The following is a 23,252-nucleotide window of genomic DNA, read 5'->3' on the forward strand; positions in this document are numbered from 1 at the left end:
CTCCTCTGTTAGACTTTGAGATCTTACTGGTGTTGCGAGGGAGTCTCTCTGGACAGTAAGGAGTTGATTTAATATTGGAAGTCAAACAAGTAAAGGAGAAAAATTTTACCTGCTGTGTAAAGTGTTACTTTTGCTTAACTTTAGCAGCAATGGCTGAGTAATGTTTTCAAGATTCAGCATCATAGTTCATCCAGTTAAACAACTGAAACATATGGTGCACAGTTTCTGTGGTCTGTCATGCCTGTAGAAGGTCATCTAGCAACTCAAGAGATGGTAGGGATGATAATTGTAAGGTAGAGATGTTTGTAAAATCAACTTTGTAAAATCAACTTTGACTATATAAATAAGCAGCGGAAGGGACAGAAATATCATTTACCAAAATCTTTTTTTATATTGCACTTTTCCTGTGTTCAGCTGCAAGGAAGGTGTTGAGTGTCTTGTTTTCACTTTTCTTTTTCCATCATTGGATTTTAGGGATATGTCTAGTAGTACAGTTTGTTCGTGCACAGGTCCCTGAAGTAATTGAGAGTATTCTCAGTTAAAAAAAAAAAAAAATTAAAAAAGGATTAAATGCATTCTTCATTAGTTTCTTTCTGCTTTCCTTTTGCTATTCTTTCCAAATAGCCTGAATGTTAAACAGGCTTGGTTGGTTGGTTGGTTGTCTTTTAAACACCTGCCTGTTTCAGAATCAAATGAAAGAGCTATCTTTGATGGCAACAGAAAGTCTGCACAGCAACCATACTATCTGGTTTGGCCATTTTCCCACCTCAACAATCGTCTCCCCAGCCCCAGGAATACGAACATTAATGAGGTAAGATCTTTCTTTTTTTCCTGTACATTTTCAGTCTGAAGTACATTTCTTGCCTCTCTTCACATACTTGCCTGTCACTTTTCAGTTTTTATGCAGTGCTATTTCCTTCCCACTCAAATATTCACAGTTCTTATGTTCTTTTACTAGTTCTGCCACAGCCTATTTATGTGGACATCTCCATACAATGGGTGGGATGATGCCAGCCTTGCACAGTCAACACCGTGGTGGCACTCTGGAACTCGAACTGGGAGACTGGATGGATAACAGAAGGTAAGTAAACCCTATGAGAACAAATTATTACATGGTTATATTCTTGATATTTAGAAATTAAAAAGAGGACATCTTAATGTCCATTTAGTATGTGTTTAGCATTCAAAGTAAACAAAATTCGGCATCACTACTTTAAAATACCCATGCTCTGTACCCGCTGTTAGAATTTTAGAGAGAGAAATAGTCTACCAGAGAAATGTTACCTTAGCAGTGTATCAAAAAGTGTCTGGTGCTACACAGAATGTATAGTAGTACATTAGCTTTTATTCTCTAGCAATCGTAGGAAAGGTGCTTGTATGCATACGGGAAGAGAGCACACTGGGGTCTTTGTCCATAACTAGAGTACCTACCCAGACACTGTAGTAATATACATTATATTTGAATTCTTTAACACTATGTCTATCTATCTGATTCACGTGCAAAATTCAATAGAACTTGACATCTGGAATTTTGAGTGGTACGCTAGTGATTTTTAATAAAATGAACCCGGTCAGAGGTAACCAGCTGTACAGTTCATATAGCAGAGATGGTTAATATAGGATCAACTACAGAAGAGAATAAATGGAAAATAAATCAGACAAGTTCTGTTTAGGAACTTGGGAAGCATGGGAATCAGCTGTGTGTGCAGTAGTTTGTATCAACAAAATTTTTTTTCCTTTCGTTAGGTACCGGCTCCTTGCATTTGATCATGACCTCCTCAGCTTTGCAGATCTTAACTTTGAAGAATGGCCTGTAGTTCTCATCACCAATCCCAAATCCTTCCTTTACAGCAGTTCTGCTCATGAACCACTAGTCAAAATTCTTTATTCCACTCATATCAGGTACCCTGTAATCTCTTCATTTCACAATATTTAACTATATTTTAATAGTTGGGGTCTTCCTTGGTTATAATGTGCATGTATATTTATATGTAGATACACAAAACCTTTTATTTAAATGCATGTGTCCACTGTTCTCAGAATTCACTTTTGTCTCGAAGATTGTTCCTAAGAGCTCACTTTGTATCATATCTGTGATAAAAGGAGATTATGCAGTAGTAATTCATGTTTGTTTTATTTATGCAGTTATTTCCCCGAAAGTAAATCAAACTTTTTTATGGAACCAAAGCTGGTAGAGTTAGATTAACACATAATCTCTGTTATTAATATCATGTGTTCATATTGCCTCCACTGATTTCAGGATTTTGTTTATGTATTTTTCTGTTTTCTCTTTTCACTTCACGCCTCTTAGCCTCCTGTGCTTTCAGTTTTACATCCCTTATATACTAAAACATTTTAAGCCTCTGCCAATTTTCATATTTGTTTTAAATCTCTCCATCTTTCCATTTCTACCTTTTCTTTTTCTTTTTTTCATTAGCATTTCAAATTTCTATGCCATTTACAACATCTGACCACCTACAATGGTCAGACATTGGTACAGGCTGCCCAGGGAAGTGGTGGAATCACCATCCCTAGAGGTGTTCAAAAAAGGTGTAGATACTGCACTTCGGGACATGATTTAGCAGGCATGGTGGTGTTGGGTTGATGGTTGGGCTTGATGATCTTAGAGGTCTTTTCCAACCTTAATGATTCTATGATTCTATGTTCTTATATTTCCTGTTAGACCAATATGCATGAAATATATGAGTGTATTGCATATACAGGATTATAATCAAAAGAAGTTTGTCATACTTTTCAGTTAGGAAGCAGTTTCCTACTAAGTCTACCTACTTTCCAGTTTTCTGTTTAGAACCTTATCTGAACATTTTTATGATCATATTGAACAATTCTACCAGTTCATATATGTAACATAACTACATGAGACTCCTTCATTTGACTGAAACATGCTATGGAATGCCTTTTGTATTACCAGAAATGAAAGAAATTGTATGTGCAAGATATTGAGTCTATATGAGTATCACAGATTCTCTGAATATAAGCACTGCCAAGTGATATTACATTTGTTGGTGGATCAGATCTGTAACACCAGTCTTGCATTCCACTCCATTTCTTATAAATTTGGTTACAAAGACTGAGAGGTTATATCCTGACTAGCAAAAGGGGGGCAAAAAAAGGGAAAAAAAATAAGAAAAAAAAAAACCACCCCCACCCACCCAACAACAAAGGACTTCAGAGAGAGAGACTGATAATTTTTAATGAAGCTATCTACAAGTATTTGCTTATGTGTCTATATGTGGCTATATGCTTATGTGTCTATATTTGCAAGCGAATCCCCTCCCGGCCTCCCTCACCTGCCCAGTTGCCCTTAAGCAACAGATATGGGGCTCTGGAATGTGAGGGACCGGCCACAGATGATGTGGGCGAAGGTGAAGGTCCATCCAGGGGGTTGCCTAGGACGAGTCAGTCAGCCCCACGTATTACGACTGCCTCGGCTAAGAAAAAAAGGAGGGTAACTGTCATAGGCGATTCCCTTCTGAGGGGAACAGAGGGCCCGATCTGCCGACCGGACCCATCCCACAGGGAAGTCTACTGCCTCCCTGGGGCCCAGGTTAGGGATGTTGCTAAGAAACTCCCTGGTCTGGTGCAGCCTTCTGGTTATTACCCCCTCTTGGTAATGCAGGTTGGCGGGGAGAGAGAAGTCCCAAGGCCATCAAAAGGGACTTCAGGGCACTGGGACGACTGGTTGAGGGATCAGGGGCGCGGGTGGTGTTTTCCTCAGTCCCATCAGTGGAAGGGAACAGCACTGAAAGGGGCAGGAAAACTCACGTGATTAACAAATGGCTCAGGGACTGGTGCCATCGGTCAAATTTTGACTTCTTTGATCACGGGGAGGTGTACACTGCACCAGGCCTGCTGGCAACAGGTGGATCACAGCTATCTCAAAGGGGAAAAAGGATTCTTGACCACGAGCTGGCGGGGCTCATTGAGAGGGCTTTAAACTAGGTTCGAAGGGGGAAGGGGACATTGCCCTGCTCACTAGGGACGAGCCCAGGCTTGGCGTGCCAGGGTCAGGGGTGAGACTGACAGCCCAGCTCCAGTGTGTCTACACCAACGCACGTAGCATGGGCAATAAACAGGAGGAGCTGGAAGCCATTATACAGCAGGATGGCTACGACTTGGTCACCATCACAGAAACATGGTGGGACAATTCGCATGACTGGCATGCTGTCATGGATAGCTGCAGACTCTTTAGGAAAGACAGGCCAACAAGGAGAGGTGGTGGAGTTGCTCTGTATGTGAGGGAACAACTGGAATGCATTGAACTTGGCCTGGGGGCAAATGAGGAACGAGTTGAGAGCTTATGGGTTAGAATTAAGGGACAGGGTCATATGGGTGACATTACTGTGGGTGTGTACTACAGGCCACCTGACCAGGAGGAGGAGGTTGATGAGGCCTTCTACAGGCAGCTGCAAGCAGCCTCACAGTCACAGGCCCTGGTTCTCATGGGGGACTTCAACCACCCTGACATCAGCTGGGAAGACCATACAGCTAGGCATTCGCAATCCAGGAGGTTCCTACAGAGCATCGATGATAACTTTCTGATGCAAGTGGTGGAGGAACCAACAAGGAAAGGCGCTCTGCTGGACCTTGTATTAACAAACAAGGAAGGACTGGTGGAGGATGTGAAGGTCGGAGGTAGACTCGGCTGCAGTGACCATGAAATGGTGCAGTTCAGGATTCTGCATGGAGGAAGCAGGGCGATAAGCAGGATCAAAACCTTGGACCTCAGGAGGGCTGACTTTGGCCTCTTCAAGGAGCTACTGGGAGGAATCCCGTGGGCCAGGGCTCTCGAAGGCAAGGGGGTCCAAGAGTGCTGGTCGCTCTTTAAACGTCACTTCTTCCACTCTCAGAAGTGGTGCATCCCCCTGAGAAAGAAATCTAGCAAAGGAGGCAGGAGACCTGCGTGGTTGAACAAGGAGCTTCTAGCGGAGCTCAGGTGGAAGAGAAAGGTCCATGGAATGTGGAAAGAGGGGCAGGCCACTTGGGAAGAGTACAGGAATGTGGTCAGAGCGTGCAGGGATGCGACGAGGAAGGCCAAAGCCCACCTGGAATTGAAGCTGGCAAGGGATGTCAAAAACAACAAGAAGGGCTTCTTCAACTACATCAGTAGCAAACGGAAGGCTAGGGACAATGTGGGGCCGCTGCTGAATGAGGTGGGTGTCCTGGTTACGGAGGACGCAGAGAAAGCAGAGCTGCTGAATGCCCTCTTTGCTGCAGTCTTCAGTGCCAAGGCAGGCCTTCAGGAATCCCAGGCCCCGGAGGTAAGAGAAGAAGCCCACAGAGAAGATGACTTTCCCTTGGTCAAGAAGGACTGTGTGAGGGATCGCTTAAGCGATCTAAATGCCCACAAATCCGATGGAATGCACCCACAAGTGCTGAGGGAGCTGGCAGATGTCATTGCTGAGCCACTCTCCATCATCTTTGAGAGGTCCTGGAGGATAGGAGAGGTGCCCGAGGACTGGAGAAAGGCCAATGTCACTCCAATCTTCAAAAAGGGCAAGAAGGAGGACCCAGGGAACTACAGGCTGGTCAGCCTCACCTCCATCCTTGGAAAGATGATGGAGCAGCTTATCCTGGAGGTCATCATTAAGCAAGTGGAGGAAAAGAAGGTTATCAGGAGTAGTCAGCATGGATTCACCAAGGGGAAATCATGCCTGACCAATCTGATAGCTTTCTACGATGGCATGACTGCCTGGGTAGATGAAGGGAGAGCCGTAGATGTTGTCTACCTCGACTTCAGCAAGGCTTTCGACACAGTCTCCCATAACATCCTCCCAGGGAAGCTGAGGAAGTGTGGGCTGGATGAGTGCTCAGTGAGGTGGATTGAGAACTGGCTGAATGGCAGAACTCAGAGGTTTGTCATCAGCGGCACTGAGTCTAGTTGGAGGCCGGTAACTAGTGGTGTCCCCCAGGGGTCAGTACTGGGCCCAGTCTTGTTTAACTTCTTCATCAATGACCTGGATGAAGAGTTAGAATGTACCCTCAGCAGACTTGCTGATGACACCAAACTGGGAGGTGTGGTAGATACACCAGAAGGCTGTGCTGCCATTCAGCGTGACCTGGACAGGCTGGAAAGTTGGGCAGAGAGGAACCTGATGAGGTTCAACATGGGCAAATGCAGGGTCTTGCACCTGGGGAGGAACACCCTCATGCATCAGTACAGGCTTGGGGCAGGCCTGCTGGAGAGCAGCTGTGCGGAGAGGGACCTGGGTGTCCTAGTGGGCGACAGGTTAACCATGAGCCAGCAGTGTGCCCTAGTTGCCAGGAAGGCCAATGGCATCCTGGGATGCATTAGGAGGAGTGTGGCCAGTAGGTCAAGGGAGGTTCTCCTCCCCATCTACTCTGCCCTAGTGAGGCCCCTTCTGCAGTACTGTGTGTCCAGTTCTGGGCTCCTCACTTCAAGAAAGATTAGGAGCTACTGGAGAGAGTCCAGCGGAGGGCTACAAGGATGGTGAGGGGACTGGAGGATCTGTTCTACGAGGAGAGGCTGAGGGAGCTGGGCTTGTTCAGCCTGAAGAAGAGAAGGCTGCGAGGGGACCTAATATATGCTTATAAATATCTCAAGGGCGGGTGTCAGGAGGATGGGGCCAGACTCTTTTCAGTAGTGCCCAGTGACAGGACAAGGGGCAATGGGCACAAACTGAGGCACAGGAAGTTCCGTCTGAATATGAGGAAGAACTTCTTCACTCTGAGGGTGACGGAGCACTGGAACAGGCTGCCCAGGGAGGTTGTGGAGTCTCCTTCTCTGGAGATATTCAAGACCTGCCTGGACAAGTGCAGCTTGCTGTAGGTGACCCTGCTTCGGCAGGAGGGTTGGACTAGATGACCCACAGAGGTCCCTTCCAACCCCTACCATTCTGTGATTCTGTGATATGTGTGGAGGAGGTGTGTTAACTACAAGGCAGCGTAATCTTTAGGGACTTCTCTTCACAAAGTAAAACAAATCTGCAAGTCCTGCAACAAATCTGTTTATTTTGCTGTTTATTCACTCCTTAGAATTCTGGCCTTCTCTCCTTCTGTCATTATCTCCATCAAAGTCTATATAGATGGAGTTCACTTGGGGAATGCGCATCAGGTGTCTGGCCCTCTCTACGTGCTGAAGTGGAGCCCGCAAAACTACAGTGAAGGGTTCCATCACATTGATGTGACTGTCCAGGTAAAGGACCTGTTGGCATTCTTTGTATTGATTTTTTATGTTGTCACGTCTGCTCCATCACCCTTCTGCATCACATAACTAGGGACTAAATCCATGATAACAGACTGCCTTTCATATTTGTCTGATTACAAAAAACAAAGGATTTATTAAATGAAAAAACACTGGCTGCTGAGCACTAAAACATTCATAAAGCATCTGGACAAAAGAAAGGATTCTTATTTTTCGTGAGAAATATAAGACATGACAGAAGGGCAAGTAACTGGTCAAAAATAAATTCTTTTGAGTAACAGGCAACAATTAACTTTTAAGGTTATCTTGGAAGAAAAATAATGGGGCTTGATCAAGGAAAATCGGAAGTAGCATCATATTCGATCAAAAAGCAAAGTAACTGGATCTGGAAGATTGAAATGCTGTCTTTGGTTATCTGTTTGAAGTTCTTTTTATGATCTCTTACAGGCTGACACTGAATACAGTTTCTGTTTCCTAGAACATCAGACTTAACTGATATTTGATTACTGGGTGAAAAAACATTTTTTAGTGAATGCTTCTGTTCTTGGTACTGTATTTTATTTTTGTACCTTCAAGTGGGCTTCGAAGAACTCAATCAGACTGTTCTAACTTTCTGCGCATTTGCACAATAGTAATGGGAAGGTCAGCTTTGTCCTGCTTGGTGGAACACAGCTAGGCATTACAGGAACACAGCAGACTCTCCCAGGACAAGAGTGACACTGCTTTTTTTTTATAATGGCCTCTCTGTACTGCCAGTGTTCTACCTCCTTGCTTGTTACTGATTTCTGTGATGCTTTACTTGAGGAAGCTGCATTTTGTAAGTGGTTTGGTTTTTGGATTTTTTTTTAACGATGGGTAAAAGACGCACAAAACTGAGCAACATTTAAAGAGGGTTATAGAGGCCTGCATAGCAATAGTTTGCTTGCAAATACATGCTTGTCATCAGATAACTGAATGGGATTTTAAAAAAATTCATTTCCTTTCCTCTCCAGTCATAAATCACTGTATCTAGTAACTGAATAGATTTGGGAAGGCAAGGAGGATAAAGCGTTCAGTTAGTTACTTGGAGGAAACATGAATACTCAATTGCTGTACATTGTTTCTGGGATAGTCCAAATATTGTCTCAGCTGCAATCACACTAAACATACCAAATCCTTTACTATAAATAAACCATTTATTATGTACTGGAAGACAAGGTTGTGTCGGTGTTACACAAGCAGAAACATCAAACTGTTGAATAAATGTAGCACTGTTACTGTTTATCAATATCAGTTTTTATCAAATATGCCAGGAAAAGCTTTAAAATATTTTTAAAAGCTTTTTAATATTTAAATAATAAATAATAAAAATAAAATTAATAAAAATATTTTTAAAGCTTTAAAATATTTTAAGATGGGCTATTATCTAAAATTCAGCTTTCAGAAAACAGGTGGTGGTGGTGGCCAGTAAATAGTCACTGTCTTCCACAAGTTCCTGAATCTCTGAAAGGATCTCCTTCATATGTAGCACTTTCAGATTATGATCTTGCAATCACCAATTTACTTGAAACTACAAAATTGACAGTAAGTAATCCTTTGTAGGTAAAAGTATTTAATGCAGCAGTATGCCAAACATGCATGTGTCGACTGGATCTTTACAGAAAAGCTGCAATGATAATTAGCAACTTTAACTAGATATTTTGTGCACTGCTGGTATCTAATTGCTCTCTTATTTTATATCAATCTAGGATGCTTCAGGAAGAATTAGCACGCGGAGTCATATATTTGCTATGGAAGAAAACCGCTCCCTTAGATTTGGCTTTTTGCCATCTGTTATTCTTCTTACTGACCACTATGTTCTAGTAAGTACTTCCAGCAAAATAGCTGTCATTCTGTGTTGGTTTCCCCAGAGGCTGCAGGATGCGTTTTCCTAATTGCTGGTAGACTTGAATGCACTTTGCTTTTCCAGATATGACTCCATTGGAATTTCACAAATATTTCAAGTTTCCTTTCTCAAGAGGCACGCTTCAAACATGAACGTGCAGCAACGGATCATGCAAACAATTGCCTTCTTGGATTTAGTCACAATTATCCATTTTTGGTCATAGGTATACACACATTTTATGCAAGCGACAAATGGAAAAGAAGCTACTGGAGATAGTAGAAAAAGGAAACATTAAATCAAAGAAAACTTTACTGTGATCTGTTGCAATATGTGTACCAGCAAGAATGCTGGAAAAAGTCTGGCATCAGCTGCTAACATTGTAGCTAGCTCTAGCAAAGAGGAAGGCCAAATTCCCATTAACTTCAGTAAGTTCCAGGTCAGATGCAGAAGTGTTACAGCTCAGTACCAGCAAAGAAGGTATGTCATAATAGTTTAGGTGCACTTACAGAGCAACGTAGGAAAGTCGACAGCTGTAGATAGTATCATAATTGGCTCAAAATTATTATATTAGCTTTGTTAATCAGTAACCAGTATCCTCCACAATGTCTTCAACTGCAGTTCTATTCAGTGGAGCGCTCAGGAAATGTTTTACATAGGAAGTGTATTTATACTTCTTCAATGGATGTGCTTTGCAAATGCCATTTTTGAAAGATTCAGGTCTGTCTGTCACTTTCAGCCATACAATTGAATTAAAGTCAGTAAGATGCAGGTCCAATAACTTAGAAACTCTTAAGTTTCTTTTTACTCTTCAGTTTGATGAGACACCATCAAGCTTTGAGTATGTGTTTCAGCTGGAAATCTTTGTATCATTCTACTGACGTCCGTAAGTCATGCTCAAAGGCAGCTACTACTCCAGGGCTGGCTTCGAGTTAAAACTCTCTTTTCAGGCTCGTGTGCTCTTTGGACTGATTGTGCTGATTCAGATCGCCCTGCTCGTTGTTTTCAGATACCTCCAAAAGCCAGCACTCAAAGGTATGAACCAATGTTTGTGGATTTTAGAGGATCTAATTTTGCCTAAACTTTTTTATTATTTATGTAAGTAATTGAGCTGTTAGTGACCACATGCGTTTTGCATCTAGTACTGTGAGGTTTGACTGGGTTCTTAGAAGCTGCTGTTTTGCTTTTAAGGGGACCCAGAAAACCTCCAATATATTAAATAAATTAAAAATTAAAAACTTGATCAGGCATATTTGTTTAAATAAAAATTCAGTTAACTGAAGTTTAAAGGTTTCGTTTTTATTTTCTTGCTGAAGACTTCAGTGCATAGGGAAAGGAATATTTTGTTTTGTGTTAGTTCTGTTTGTGTGCTTGTTTCACTACAGCTGGCACAGAATTCTCCGTCACCTGAGTGGAGAAACAGATCTCCTTCTACAAAAATAATTTTTGTTAATCTTTGCACATGAACAGGCTTAGGTCTTTCTCAAAATAATATTAAGATCAGTTCTGCCATAACTTGATATTTTGTTTGTGCTAAATCTGGTAAATGAAAATTAATACTGTTAAACTCATGGTGTTTATCCTTTAAATAGTTGTTTGAACCACACCTTACTAATGAGATTTTTCTGGAAGCCACCTCCCTTCCTATTCATGGCAGTGTATGTCCTTTCCTTTCTACTCATAATCATGTAGCATGCTGAGGTAACTACAGCAACTGCTTACATAGAAAAAGAATAGGTTTTCAGTTGCCTTTATGGAACTCGGCAGCTAAAAATGAAAAGACCTTGCACTCTCTGATCAGCTAGGTCCCTGTAGACCATGAGAAATATTTTACAAATTGGTGAACAAATTTGTCAGAGCTGTTGATTTCCAAAGGTCAAGCTTGCCCTCTGGGAGTTAATGCTTTGTGAGAAGGGCAGCCACGTAATAGGTGAAACTCTAAAAGCTATCTTTCATAGGAAGGCTCTCTCAATCTAGGAATTGTCTGCTTCAGTTAGAAAGTGAATATTGCTGCTTTATTTTTGCTACCATCGCACACTTATCAGAACACTGCCATTTTAATGCCTAGTCTTCATTTTATCTGAGTCACTCTCAAATCTCACTAAATAGTGTTAATCAAAGAAAATCCGGTTAGTCTAGTCCATGCTGACCTGCCTTTTGGGGTTTGCACAGTTACTGTTTTGAATCTCTTACTTTTAATTTAATATGAACTTTCTCCATGTTTTTCATTCTAGCTAACTTCATTTTATGAGTATAGATTTGTCATTCAGTTTTATTTACCTGCAGTAAGCATACTCATTTAGAATGGCAGCTTCTTCTGCTGTTTTTAACATAGATTGTTATATTTATCAATTCCTTACTTTCAGTTATCACAGTAACAGTAGAAATGCATTCTCTTGCATTTGCTCTGTAGACATACCAAATATTATTTTTATATTTCTTATTTAATAGAGGGAGTAAATGATGTGCAGATTTGTTTCAGAAAGACCAATATTTATATATATATATGTATGTGTGTGTGTTGCGACCTGAATTAAGTGTATTTTTCTTACATGTTGTCTCTGTTTAGAAAAGCCAGGATTACTTACTCTGACCTCATACTCCCTTCATGTCTTCAGTAAAACAAACACCTTCTATTACTCAATTCTCGTTCTGAATTTATACACTATTCTGGGTAAGTAACCTAGAGTACCAGCAGACATAAATTAATATTTTTAAATTACACATCAGATCCTGATGCAAAATGAGACATCTAACATCTTGGAGAATAGGGAAAATCTACATAAGTTACAAAATCAGTGTGGAATTTGGAAAGTTAATGTCCAAAGAGACTAAAGGTTTGTTTGTAAGAGCCTAACTTAGAAGCCCTAGAATTAACTAAACACTTAAATTACTCTGAAAGCAAAGTGAGTATTTTTAAATTTAGTTTGGATTTCACTTATTCTTTGAGTAAGATCTGGTGGTACCTTTTGTAAAAGGAGTATATGGAACGTGCATTTCACATAACATGTCAGCTCTGATGCGAAGAATTTTAGCTTATTTCTCCTCTGATAATATGTTACTGAAATAGCCACTGGCTTGGCAGTCAGTGTAGTATGCATAACATAGTGCAGCCTGCCCGTTTTGGCTGCTAGGCTGAGCCAAGCTGGAATTGTTTATCACCTTGTCTTTCATATGTCTTACTGTAATTCTGGGAAGAGGCCAGCATTTGAAAGGATCTACCTTTTCACTTCTCTTATAAGGAAAATGCTGTGTGTGGTGTTGAAAATTGTCACAGAGATGAAACCAGCTTAAAAGTATCTTCATTGCATGCCACAATCCATTGGTGCAGCGTGGTGTTTTCACACCAGGAACGTTCACCAGATTGCTGTTTGCTGACGACGAAAACATTAGGCTTATTGCTACAGATAAGCAATGCAGATATCATTTTCCCCAGTTCACCTTTTTGTGCTCAGCAGTACAAAAGGCCATGTGAAAAAGGGCCGTGTCTATATTGTATGCTCTGACGGTGCCGTATGTTTGGTTTCCTCTCTTTCAGGACCATGGTTTGTAGGTGAACTGATAGATGGCCAGGTGGGGGCCTGTTTTTCCTTTGGAGTGTTCGTTGGTGGTTCCTTCTTACAGGGCAGTCTGACATTTGTGGTTGGGATTTTACAGGTACACATTTATAAAAATCAAGGCTGACAAACTGCTTTCTTCTGGGAATTTTTTCCTATTTTTTTTAAATAGTTTTATAAAGAAAGGAGTCTTGGAAGGATGGAGAAGATTAGTGGCCATGCCTGACTACAGCAGCTCTTTCTTATCTTTTTTGCAAATTTAAAGGGCAGAGGGGAAGGAGGTTGTGCATTATTTTCTCAAACTTCTCTTTTCCTCTATGTGATGTCTCTTTGGACTCCCTGGATGTCTGGATTTTTTTTTTTTTTTGTCCTTGGCTCACGCACAGGTTGCAGTGACGAAGCATAGGGAGCTGAATGGCCAGGGCAGCCCCCTTGCACACTTCACATCAGCAGGTGTCACTCTCCAAGCACATACCAGCCCAGTCTTCCCAGCAGCCTGACCCTCCTGCCCTCTGGCTCTCCCAGCTGCCATTACTCTGAAGGAGAGGGTGTAGTTCCTTAGCGTTTAAGGCAGACCAAGCTAGTGTTGCCTCCTTCATGGTCCCTCCCTCATGCCAGTGCTAATGCTTGTCTGACACCGCAGTGGGCTGAGTCAGAATAAGGACCTTCCTTTTCTACTGTGCTAGTGTTTTGCCAAGTCCAGCTCCCTGACCCAGCTCCAGGAAGGGTCAGATGCATGTCAGTGCCTCCCACTGCGAGGGAGTGGGCAGGAACGCTTGGCCTGGGACTGAGGCACAGGCAGCCACAGCTTTACCAGCTGCAGAGTCTTGGAAGTGCATCCTGAGATTCCAGGTCTGGAATTGTACTCAGCCCTTAGAATGGGACAGTTCTGTGTGACCTTATCTCTCTGTGCCCTCATGCATGTTACCCAGAACACTTGGCTTGCTCATCGTCTGATTTTTCTCTGCTGTTCTTTTCAGATGTTGTTTTTCAACCTGCCGTTAATGGCCTACCTGTGCTGGTGCCTGCTGCTGCGATGCCAGGGTCACAGCTTCCGTTCTCACATCCGTCACGTCCGACGCCTGATGGCTGTGCTTGTTCATCTGGCAATGGCACTCCTCCTGGCCTGGCAGGTCTACTCCTGCTATTTCCTGCAGCGAACCTATGGGACCTTGGCTTTCTTCCTCTCCCCAATGAGAACGTGGCTAGTGGCACTGACCTCAGGTCTGATTTATAAAACCTGGACACTGAAATCATCTGAGCTTAGAACTTACCTAGTAGAAATGAAAAACTGTCAGAGCTCCTGAAGTACAGTATAAGTATTCAAAGTTCTTTGAGTTAAAAACTGTCAAGGCACAACCTATAATTTTGTGATGCTGAAATTCCATACAGTCCAACCATTAGGTGGCAAGATCTGAAGCTGCACTTGCATTACTACAGGCCTGTAGTAATACAATATGTATTATATACTTTTACTGTATTATACGTATACAGTATACTGTACAATGAGCAGCCTGGTCTAGTGGAAGGTGCCCCTGCCATGGGCAGATCATCCGTGGAATTGGATGATCTTTAAGGTCCCTTCCAACCCAAACCGTTCTGTGATTCTATGACGATACATGTTACATAATAGAGTTATACATTATTGTCGTGGTTTAGCCCCAGCTGGCAACAACGAGCCACGTGGTCGCTCTGTCTCCCCGTGGGATGGGGAGGACAATCAGAAGGAAAAGACAAAACTCCTGGGTTGGGATGAGAACAGTTTAACAGAATGGCAAAGGGAGGAAAAAATAACAGCAATACTACTGATAAAAAGAATATACTGAGTGCAATTTTCTCACTGCCTGATGCTCAAGCTAGCTTCCAAGTAGCAAAATTACCCTCCTCCAGGCAGCTCCCCCACTTAAACCCCAAGCCTGAGGTCACAAGGTATCAAATACCCCCTTTGGCTGGCCAGCTTGGGTCAGCCCACCCGGCTGCTTGTGAAAATTAACCCTATCCCAGCCAAACCCAGGACAATATACATTAATACAGTATACAGTAAACTGTATAATAATCTCTATAGTGGCAGGGTTTGTGATACAGAAGATAGATATGTGTGTATGGATCACAAGTGGAAATGATTACTCAGTACTACTGTGAATGGAAGAATATTTTTAATTCATTAAATTCTTGACTTTTATAATGCTGGGGAAAATGAGCATAGATCTTGATAATGAGCTCTAGGATTTGGGCTTAACTTTGCTTTTTATTTCAAGATTTATATATATATGTTACAAGACTAACTACAAGACTAGACCAGATGTCTTTATGAAGTAATGGTTATCGCAAAAGTGCTGTGGTAGCCTTCACAGTAAGAGTCCTATGCTTACAGACTTTTTCAGTTCATAACGCTATACACGAGCAGTTTATAGGCCGTTGGGTGTGTATATGTGTATTTGTGTTTGTGTTTAACTGAGCCGTGGCCTATGGCTCTTGTCCTCGGAGTGCTGGCTAATTAGCATGTGCTCTCTCTGGGAGGAAGTAGTTGTGTTTTCCGCTATTGCGGTTGCCAGTTTTCCCACACTTGACCAGTGAAACGGACAGTGAGTGATCAGTGTTGCTGGGATTCCCAGCGGTAGTCAGAGTTCAGCCTTAAAGCAAAGAACACAGACAGTGTCCTGAGGATGGAAGAGCCAGAAGGAATCACATGGTCTGATGCCTGTAATGTCCGTAAGCGAGGGGGTTGGGGCTGTATTTCTGGGTCTCAGTCAAATGCACCAACGAGTGACCTAGGAAAACTCATTTGTTTTCAGTTTTTGTAAGTCTAAAAATAATAGAATAGTTACATTTATGAAGAGTGCAATGATCCAGAGCCAAGAGGGCTGAGGTGCCTTTATCTGTAAACTAAGGAGAACACTGACCTGCTTCACAAGACTGCTGTGAGTGGAACATTTAAAATACTTCAGGTAATTTTACAGTAACTTATTTATGGCTTCTCAGGAAAAAGGAAGGGTAACTTACTTATGGCGCCTTAGAATAAATCATCAGTGACTTATACTGAGGAATAAAAACGGGAATCAAAATGTGAAATGACAATTGAAATTAAACAGACTGTTGCTGCGGTAGGTATTTTTGTAAAGCCCTACCCGTATTATAGTTAAAAGTTTTGTAATCTTCTAAGTGTAAAATTAACTATATGAGGTTTAGAGAAACTAAGAAACAGGATTTTGACTGTTTCATAAGAAGGATGTACCTGCCCAAAGTAGAACCAGAGAGTGATGACTCGTAAGAATAGCTAACGAGCTATGAAAAGCTGCTTAGACTGGCCAAAAGAAACAGGTAACTAGGGGAAAGGTAATTCTGGCAGGGGGAGATCGCGACCACCGATTCTTGGCCCACCTCCCCCAAGTATATCCCAGACTCAAAGGATTAAGAAACTGAGCATGCGTACTAATTTACATGCTGGATAAAGAGGCTTTAGTCAATCATTTAATAGAATAACAATGCATATGTATTAGGAAGATGAATATAGTATTGTTAAGTGTATGAATGACTGTTGATTTGTGAACGAGATGCGCTGTCTTGGGACAGGCACCCGTATCTGCACAAATATACAATAAAATACCTCTGCTCTGTGTGTACACTGGCGTACTACACACCGGGTACACGAACTCCAAGTTTTGGGACAACAACTGTAGTAGAACACACAGGAAAATAAATTGAATTGGAAGAAAATACTAACCACAACTAAAACTTTTTGTTATTTCTTTTTAGAAATAGGTGACAGTTTTCCTATTCCTTAATTCTTGTTCCTCAGTGATTGATGATGTAATAGGAAAAAGAGAGTAACAGCTCTCATTTGCATAAGTTAAATGCACTGTTAAGAGAATACAGAATGTCATTTGCTGCTATGTAAGTTTGTTTTGCAAAGCTGTTAGAAAATCAGAGGCAGGGCACAAGATTTAATTGTGAGAAACACTACTGAAAAATTAATAAAATTGATATTTTGCAATTAAATTACTTGTATGTGATCAGGGAGCATAAGAAGTGTCAATAAAATACTTCATATCTATACCCTGTGACAAGACCCTGTTCTGAAATGAGACTCTTTTTTGTTGTGGTGGTAGCAGTTGATTGTATGTAATCAAATCTCAATGTAATCAAATGTCTATGGACTTAAAAATCTTTGTGTGTCAAATACTTGCTTTTTGGCTCCATGGGATGTGTTTGGCAGATGGATGGAATTCTGTTAAGAATCTCTCAATGCGTGGCGAGCAAAGATGTTTGATTTGTAGATGCGTTATCCCTGTCTCCAAGGTCCCAAATAAGAATCACATGCTCTGAAACGTGGTTGATGTGTGAATTACATACATATTGTGGGAATTATGTAATAAATTTTTACAGAAAGGGACTACCCTACTGCCCTGATATCCCAATGAAGAGTGCACTGTAGAAACGTAGAACCCTACGGTTCTACAGCATGCACAGGAAGCTCATGCTCTGCAGACACAGCTATTGCAGCTTTCTGTTGCCTAACAGACAAGTAAAACTTACCTTGTCTCACATTAATTCAGATTTTCTCCTTCTTAAACAATTTTCCAGTATTCTAAAACCTTAGCAGGAAAATATTAACTTTCCTACTTGAGCTGTACGCTTTAACACAGGAAGACTGTATTTACCAGTACCTTCCTAGAAGTTTTTTAATTCTTTGTATCTCAGCAGGCTGAAAGTTCTTAGAAGCACAGCCCAGGAGCTAGCATCTAAGTTAGCTGCCCTGATACAGGCAAGTGGTTGCCCAAGTTAACTCTGAGTAACAAAAATCACAATACAGTATGTTCTCCCTTAAAATTCAAACAAGAAATTGGGTTAATTAAATGCAGCCCATCTCTCAGAACACATCACCAGTCACTTCAATGAACCAGTGATAACTGGACAACCCTCTGACAACTATGCAGATATTATGATAAATCTCCAAGCCACCCTATAAAGAAAACTGCATTTCCTCCTCTGTTGGCCTGTGGTGCCCAGAAGGCACAAATCGGGGTAGTGGACTGAAGTGAGACATTCCAGTGATAACAGACCCTGTGTTGTCCTGATGAATTGCTGGGCTAGGTCCTCTTTCAAAATTAAAAGGCAGCATTTCTACTGAGAAGATAACACAATATTGTGCTGTAATGCATCTTAGCATTTACGTCAGTCATCAGTATAAGATCTTTCATGGTTTTGCATGGTTTATTACACGTTTTTCCACTTTACGGATGAATTATGGATGAAAGTATTTTATTTACTAACTTTGTGACTTGAACAGAAGCAAACGGCTTTGGCATTAATCACTTCTGGCATGTAGCTCGCTTTCTTTTAAAATAGTACTGCATGGCTGTTTCAGGGTAAGCATGAGAACTCAGAGCTCTTCTGAAGCTGGGAGTATCCTTTCCAAGCTGCTCATCAGGAGGACAAATCAGAGCTAAATGAAGTGAGCAAAGCAAGTGGCAGATAGTGGAACCAGACTGCTGCAGTGCTTTACATACCGCTGGCAGGCATTAATATGATCTGTGACAAATCAATCTTTCATAGTATAAATGCTTCGGTGACAATACTCTTCAGGGTTTGTTGGTTTGGTTTGGGTTTTTTTAATCTGCATGGAGAAGCTCCTTTAAAATACTTAATTCCCAATTTAAACTACTCTATAAGGACACTTGAAATTATTATTTGGAAAGAAAAAAAATGCTGATGTCTTTCAAATACTTTTTTTAAAAAAAAAAGTCTTTTAGAAAAAGCACGTGTAATTTTTCATGCTGCTGTTTGCTTGTGAAGATGCGGTGAAATGCCTAACATAAACCAGGAAAAAAGAGAGATTCTTTTACGTGCATTACCTTCAGTGCTCTGAGGGCTGACCAGAACTTGCAGAGGGAAGTTTCCAGGGGAATGCCATTGCCATGCATCATTTCCTATAACTGTCATCAGCGAAGGCCTGTCCAGCCCAGTGATCTTTCTGGAGCTGACCGAGGCAGAGGCAGAGGTGAGAGACTGCTGCCTGCGGGGCACCGAAGGCTCCCTCAGGCTGCCTGGCCCCATTTCCAGTTCGAAAAGCTCCTTGCTGCCCATGTAGCTTTCTAATGGGGTTGTTACTGCTGGAAGCGAGATGTAGGTATTACTCTGGGGGAGTGGGACTTAAAGGCAGCTCCATCCCAGCAGGAAAGGCACCAGCAGACGGTGTCCTGCCCTCCCCCAGTTGCCCCCAGAACCAGGAGAAAGTCCAACCGTGCCGACTCCTGTCCAGACTTCTCCCCATCAGAGCCTGGTCCTTGGCCCTTTACTTTCCCTTCCCACATTCCCCAGCCTGGGAGGCAAAGGAAAGCAAGTAAGGGCTGAGGAAGGCTCCTTCCTGCCCAGGAGTAGGGACTGCAGGAAGGTCTCAGAGACACAGAAAAGCCAGTCCAGGAAGAGGGTGGGGCAGAGGAGGGTAGAACCATAAAACCTTACTGCCTTCTCTCACTGTTTGCCCTCAGACAGGCTCCTATGAAAATAAATTGCACCTCCCTATTCTGGCATAAACACTGCTTTGCTGCTTCATACTTTCAGTTTTCTTTCAGTACTGCTGACCTAGTCTGCCACCCTCTTACCACCGCTCCACCCAGAGTAGAGTGCTGCAGCAAAAGTGAATTTTGCTATCCAAGGTATCTTTCTGGTTGCAAAATTCTGTGTTCCTGCGGCTAAAAAGTCTTGACTCATTTCTGCTTTTCTGTGCTTTTCTTAAAGAGTTCCCAGTTGTGTCTCACAAAATATTGTCTAGGTTTGGAGCTTATTCCAGCTGCTGTTATGCTATCTTATTGCGGGATAATGCCATCTGCCTGTGATCTTTTATCCCCGGGCAGTCTATTTCTGGATTGTATAAACATTTCCCACTGTGAGGAGAACCCAGTAAAGAGAAAGGCAGTGCTATAATAGAGGAAAGCAACGTTACAAACAACAGGACTAAATCATCCTGCATCTGCTTCTTCCACGATCAATGCATCAAAATACAGAATAAAGAGATGGAGCTATTTGAAAGGCAGCTGTCTTCGCTCTCTCCACTTTTGTAACAACAGCTACTATAAATTGTAGTAAGACACGTTTATGTCAGGGCTGGCGAGCTCTCTTCGTGGTATTGCTGACATTTTCCATGAAATCCTGACACTAAACTATATGGCCTAGCACTAAACCACTTCTAGGAATTCCTGTGAAAAAGAGCATGTGTTTCTGATTGTCAAGGAAGAAACCAACATGAAGGAGGGCAAGAAACATGATGAACTGAAAAAAATAAGGAAAGGGGGAGGAAAATGGAGGGTAAGAAAGCAGAAGCAAAGAAAACAAAATACAGGACAGCCAACAGTAACTGTTCAAGGAGCAAAGGGAGAAGGGATGGAAATGGGAGTGCTAAAACTTTACCAAATACAAACAAGAAGATTGACTCAAAGAAAAATAAGGAAAAAAGAGGTGTCTCTGCCCAATACTCTTTATTACCCTTTGCAACAAGAAATGCTTATTTATAAAGATTGTGTAGCTGAACTTCTAGTACCTTACTGTGGTCACACAACTCCTACACAGAATTCATTCTTGCCCTTGCTTACAATCTTACAAACGACCACTCAGCACCTTTGTAAGGTAAAGCTTCATGGGACAAACGCTGGTGCTTCTGCAGCCAGTGAGTATCTATCTGCCAGCCAAAGCATCTCAGATTTTTGCTACCAATTGTCACCCTTTGTTAAGTGAGACCTTTCTTACAATGCAAAATATATGACTGCTGAAGAGTCACACTGCTACAATAATTAAGAAATTAAGATGAGGTTTTTAGAACTGTGGGAACTTAGTTTAAAGCACTTTCTCCCTTTGGTTTTTATTTATTCTTAAGAGGTAACATGAGCCAGGATTCAAAAGAAATGCTTCTGTGAGAATCCTAAACATCGGGGATACCAGGATGAGGTTTACTTTGACTGTCCCCATCTTTTTGTTTTCTTTTTTCCCCAAAGCTATTTGGCTAATGCTGATAGAACCTATATTGTTGTCCATAGCTTACCTAATTACAGGAATGCTGCTGCAATCAAGCTGCCTTTATTACAGTAAAAAATCAGTATCTCAGCATGATTTCACTCTGGATGACCCCTCATATCATCAGCTCTTAATAGGCTTACGACTTGTGTGGATTACTAAGCAATTGCTGTAAAAATAATAGTGCTGGGAATTTTATAATTTTATCATATTTTGTTTCAGCTGTGAAAAATAACTTCCTAGAGGACTGTCATTCCTGGAAGGTGTGTCAACTCACAGAGCCAGAGATGAGCTTACTCTGGAGTTGCTCTGCAGCACGTATTGTTTAACAGTACAAAATGTGTACTTTGGGCAAACAAATGCAACATAAATATATCAGACTTAGGCCTTCACCCATAACATATGAAAGAAAACAACATTTTAACACCTTTTCAGTAGCGGTTATTGTCATGATTGCTTTCTTACGTTCATACAACACAAACTCATCACACTTCATAGTTGAAGTCTCTTTTTAAATACACAGGTATTTAATTAGCTTGCTTTGGGTACTACCCTATGACATACTTCCTTCCAAGTAGACTGGAATAAAACAGAAGAACGGTCCTCAGTTTTAAGGATAAAAGGCATTTTTCTCAAAACAGGCTGCTGAGACTGAAATAAAACCAATAGACTGGAGGCAGCCAAATACGGGGAAACACATGTTATAGGACATTGAAACTTGTATGTGGGAAGAGGCTGGCCTTCAAGGATGGATGAAAATACAAAAACACATTGGTGACACCACGCCCTGAAAAGTGCCATACATGTTTATGTACAATTAGACAGGTACACACCAAAAAAAACCAAATTCAGTGGAGGACTTTCTGTTCCTAATTAAAACCGATACTATTTCAACTCAGCAGGAATAGCAATACTAATGCGCTCCTCTGTAAAAATACTCCTGCATCAATAACAATTTTCAGGAGCAGTAGCAACAGGGCCTCAAGTTAAGATCAGCTTTGCCGTAGGGGCGTGGTGTTAATGGCTGGTCATGCAGGTGGAATGGGCTGTTTTCTTTTGCATTTAGGTATTTGCTTTAGGAATGAACTGTAAGGATGAGGACGTTTATTCAGAAAGATTAAGTGTGTTGAAGTGCATGAAGGCTAATCTGCTGCCTGGCAGAAGTGGCATGCAGAATGCAGAACACCATAGGGTGCATATGGTGATGGCGAAGCTGTTTCAATCCCAATATTCTTATCAGGCATATGCACGTGGGAGCCCGTGGGAGGGAAGAAAGAAAGGAAAGGGGACAATGGACACATCAGCAGACTCATTAGAGCAGCTGTTTGGAAAGGTTGTATTCCCAGCAGCCCCCTTACCCATTAAATCCAGCTGACATGACAGGAATCCAAGTACAGAGACAGTGCTCAGGATAATTGCATTTTCTCCTGCCTCTCGCTGTAATATACATATGAATTATTAAGCCTTGCAAGCCTGCACTGCTTAACTTTCACAACAGAGTTAGCATCTACAAACAGTCAATGCGCAGGAATTCATAGAATTTCACTGACCGGTTGGTTTCTGTCTGCATTTGCCAACTACGATCATACTGATTTTACTGCACAAAAATTCTGGCTTCTCTCCCAGTGTGACACTGTTACTAATGCTGCTTGCATTAGTTCTGCTGATGCTGGATTCACAATCTACCTGAAAGTGAATCAGTCACTAGATTTGTAGTTGAAAAATGCATACCGGAAGATTTTAGGCCATCTAATGCTATACTGCAGGTGTCTTCCTCAAATTTTATGGCATCCATCACTGCATGTTTCCTTCTTTCAGCACTCGGAAATGCAAGGACTGTTTCTCATATTGCTTACAACCAATATTAGGCAATTTTGATACTCGTTGTCTTACTTTCCATAGCATGCAAAATTATTTAGAACACCAGATGTCTTGCATAGTATTTCTTTCCTAGTCCTTGGATTCCATTTATTTTGAGCCTAGATAGTGACTCAAGCAGATCTAGATAATCCTTTCTCTGGACAGTTCAGCTGACCCTGCTGTTTGGAAGCACTTCTCTTAAAGGCAAAAAATTACAAACCAAACCAATCCCCTACAAATCAGAATGTGTCACTAACAATCCTATTCTCTACATAAATATGTGTTAATGTCTCTGAATGTACATAGTAGTGGAATTCTAATGTCTTTAAGATAATTATCTGCTCCCTTTTCTGCTCCTTGCCTTTGAAGACACCTGCTTAATCTCATCAGTCTCATTTGCCTTGGGGTTATGCTAGTCAAACTTGGAAATGGTGACTCATTTTTTCAAGTTTCCCCATTGGATTGAGATGGTAAAAGAGCATTGTTAGACCAAAAATTCTGAGCCAAGATAAGTTACACAGGGAACAGCAGGTCAATTGTCTGCAAAGTTGCCTTTTGTCATCGGGCAGCATGTTTTGAGTTTCTCTGCCAGTCACCCTGGAGGGGTGTAAAAACCAGAAAAACTAGTGACATCAGGGAGATTGTCAGACAAATAAGGTACAGTAGATTTTAGAAAGGATTCCTAAAAGAAAACTTCACTTAAGTCTGGAATGCAAAGACTGAGGAGGGTAAATAAGGCTCACCCTACACCTGAACCTATCTCTGATGAAAGTCTTAG

The 23,252-nt window shown here is 41.6% G+C and overlaps 1 protein-coding gene across 3 annotated transcripts in view; it reads left to right on the forward strand.

Annotated features, from left to right (window-relative positions):
- Nucleotides 1–16,673, forward strand: part of TMEM62 (transmembrane protein 62) — a 29,821-nt gene extending 13,148 nt beyond the window's left edge. For all 3 annotated transcript variants that reach the window (XM_075427575.1, XM_075427572.1, XM_075427574.1), the window contains exons 6-14: nt 687–811; nt 959–1,081; nt 1,747–1,902; nt 7,018–7,177; nt 8,914–9,027; nt 9,998–10,082; nt 11,617–11,721; nt 12,586–12,704; nt 13,585–16,673. In XM_075427575.1, coding sequence (XP_075283690.1) covers nt 687–811; nt 959–1,081; nt 1,747–1,902; nt 7,018–7,177; nt 8,914–9,027; nt 9,998–10,082; nt 11,617–11,721; nt 12,586–12,704; nt 13,585–13,911 — 1,314 coding nt within the window. In that variant the 3' untranslated portion in view covers nt 13,912–16,673. The remainder of the gene's footprint in view (nt 1–686; nt 812–958; nt 1,082–1,746; nt 1,903–7,017; nt 7,178–8,913; nt 9,028–9,997; nt 10,083–11,616; nt 11,722–12,585; nt 12,705–13,584) is intronic.
- The last annotated feature ends 6,579 nt before the right edge of the window (nt 16,674–23,252 follow it).

The sequence above is a fragment of the Opisthocomus hoazin genome, chromosome 7 (assembly GCF_030867145.1).
Source record: "Opisthocomus hoazin isolate bOpiHoa1 chromosome 7, bOpiHoa1.hap1, whole genome shotgun sequence".
NCBI classification, from domain to species: Eukaryota; Metazoa; Chordata; class Aves; order Opisthocomiformes; family Opisthocomidae; genus Opisthocomus; species Opisthocomus hoazin.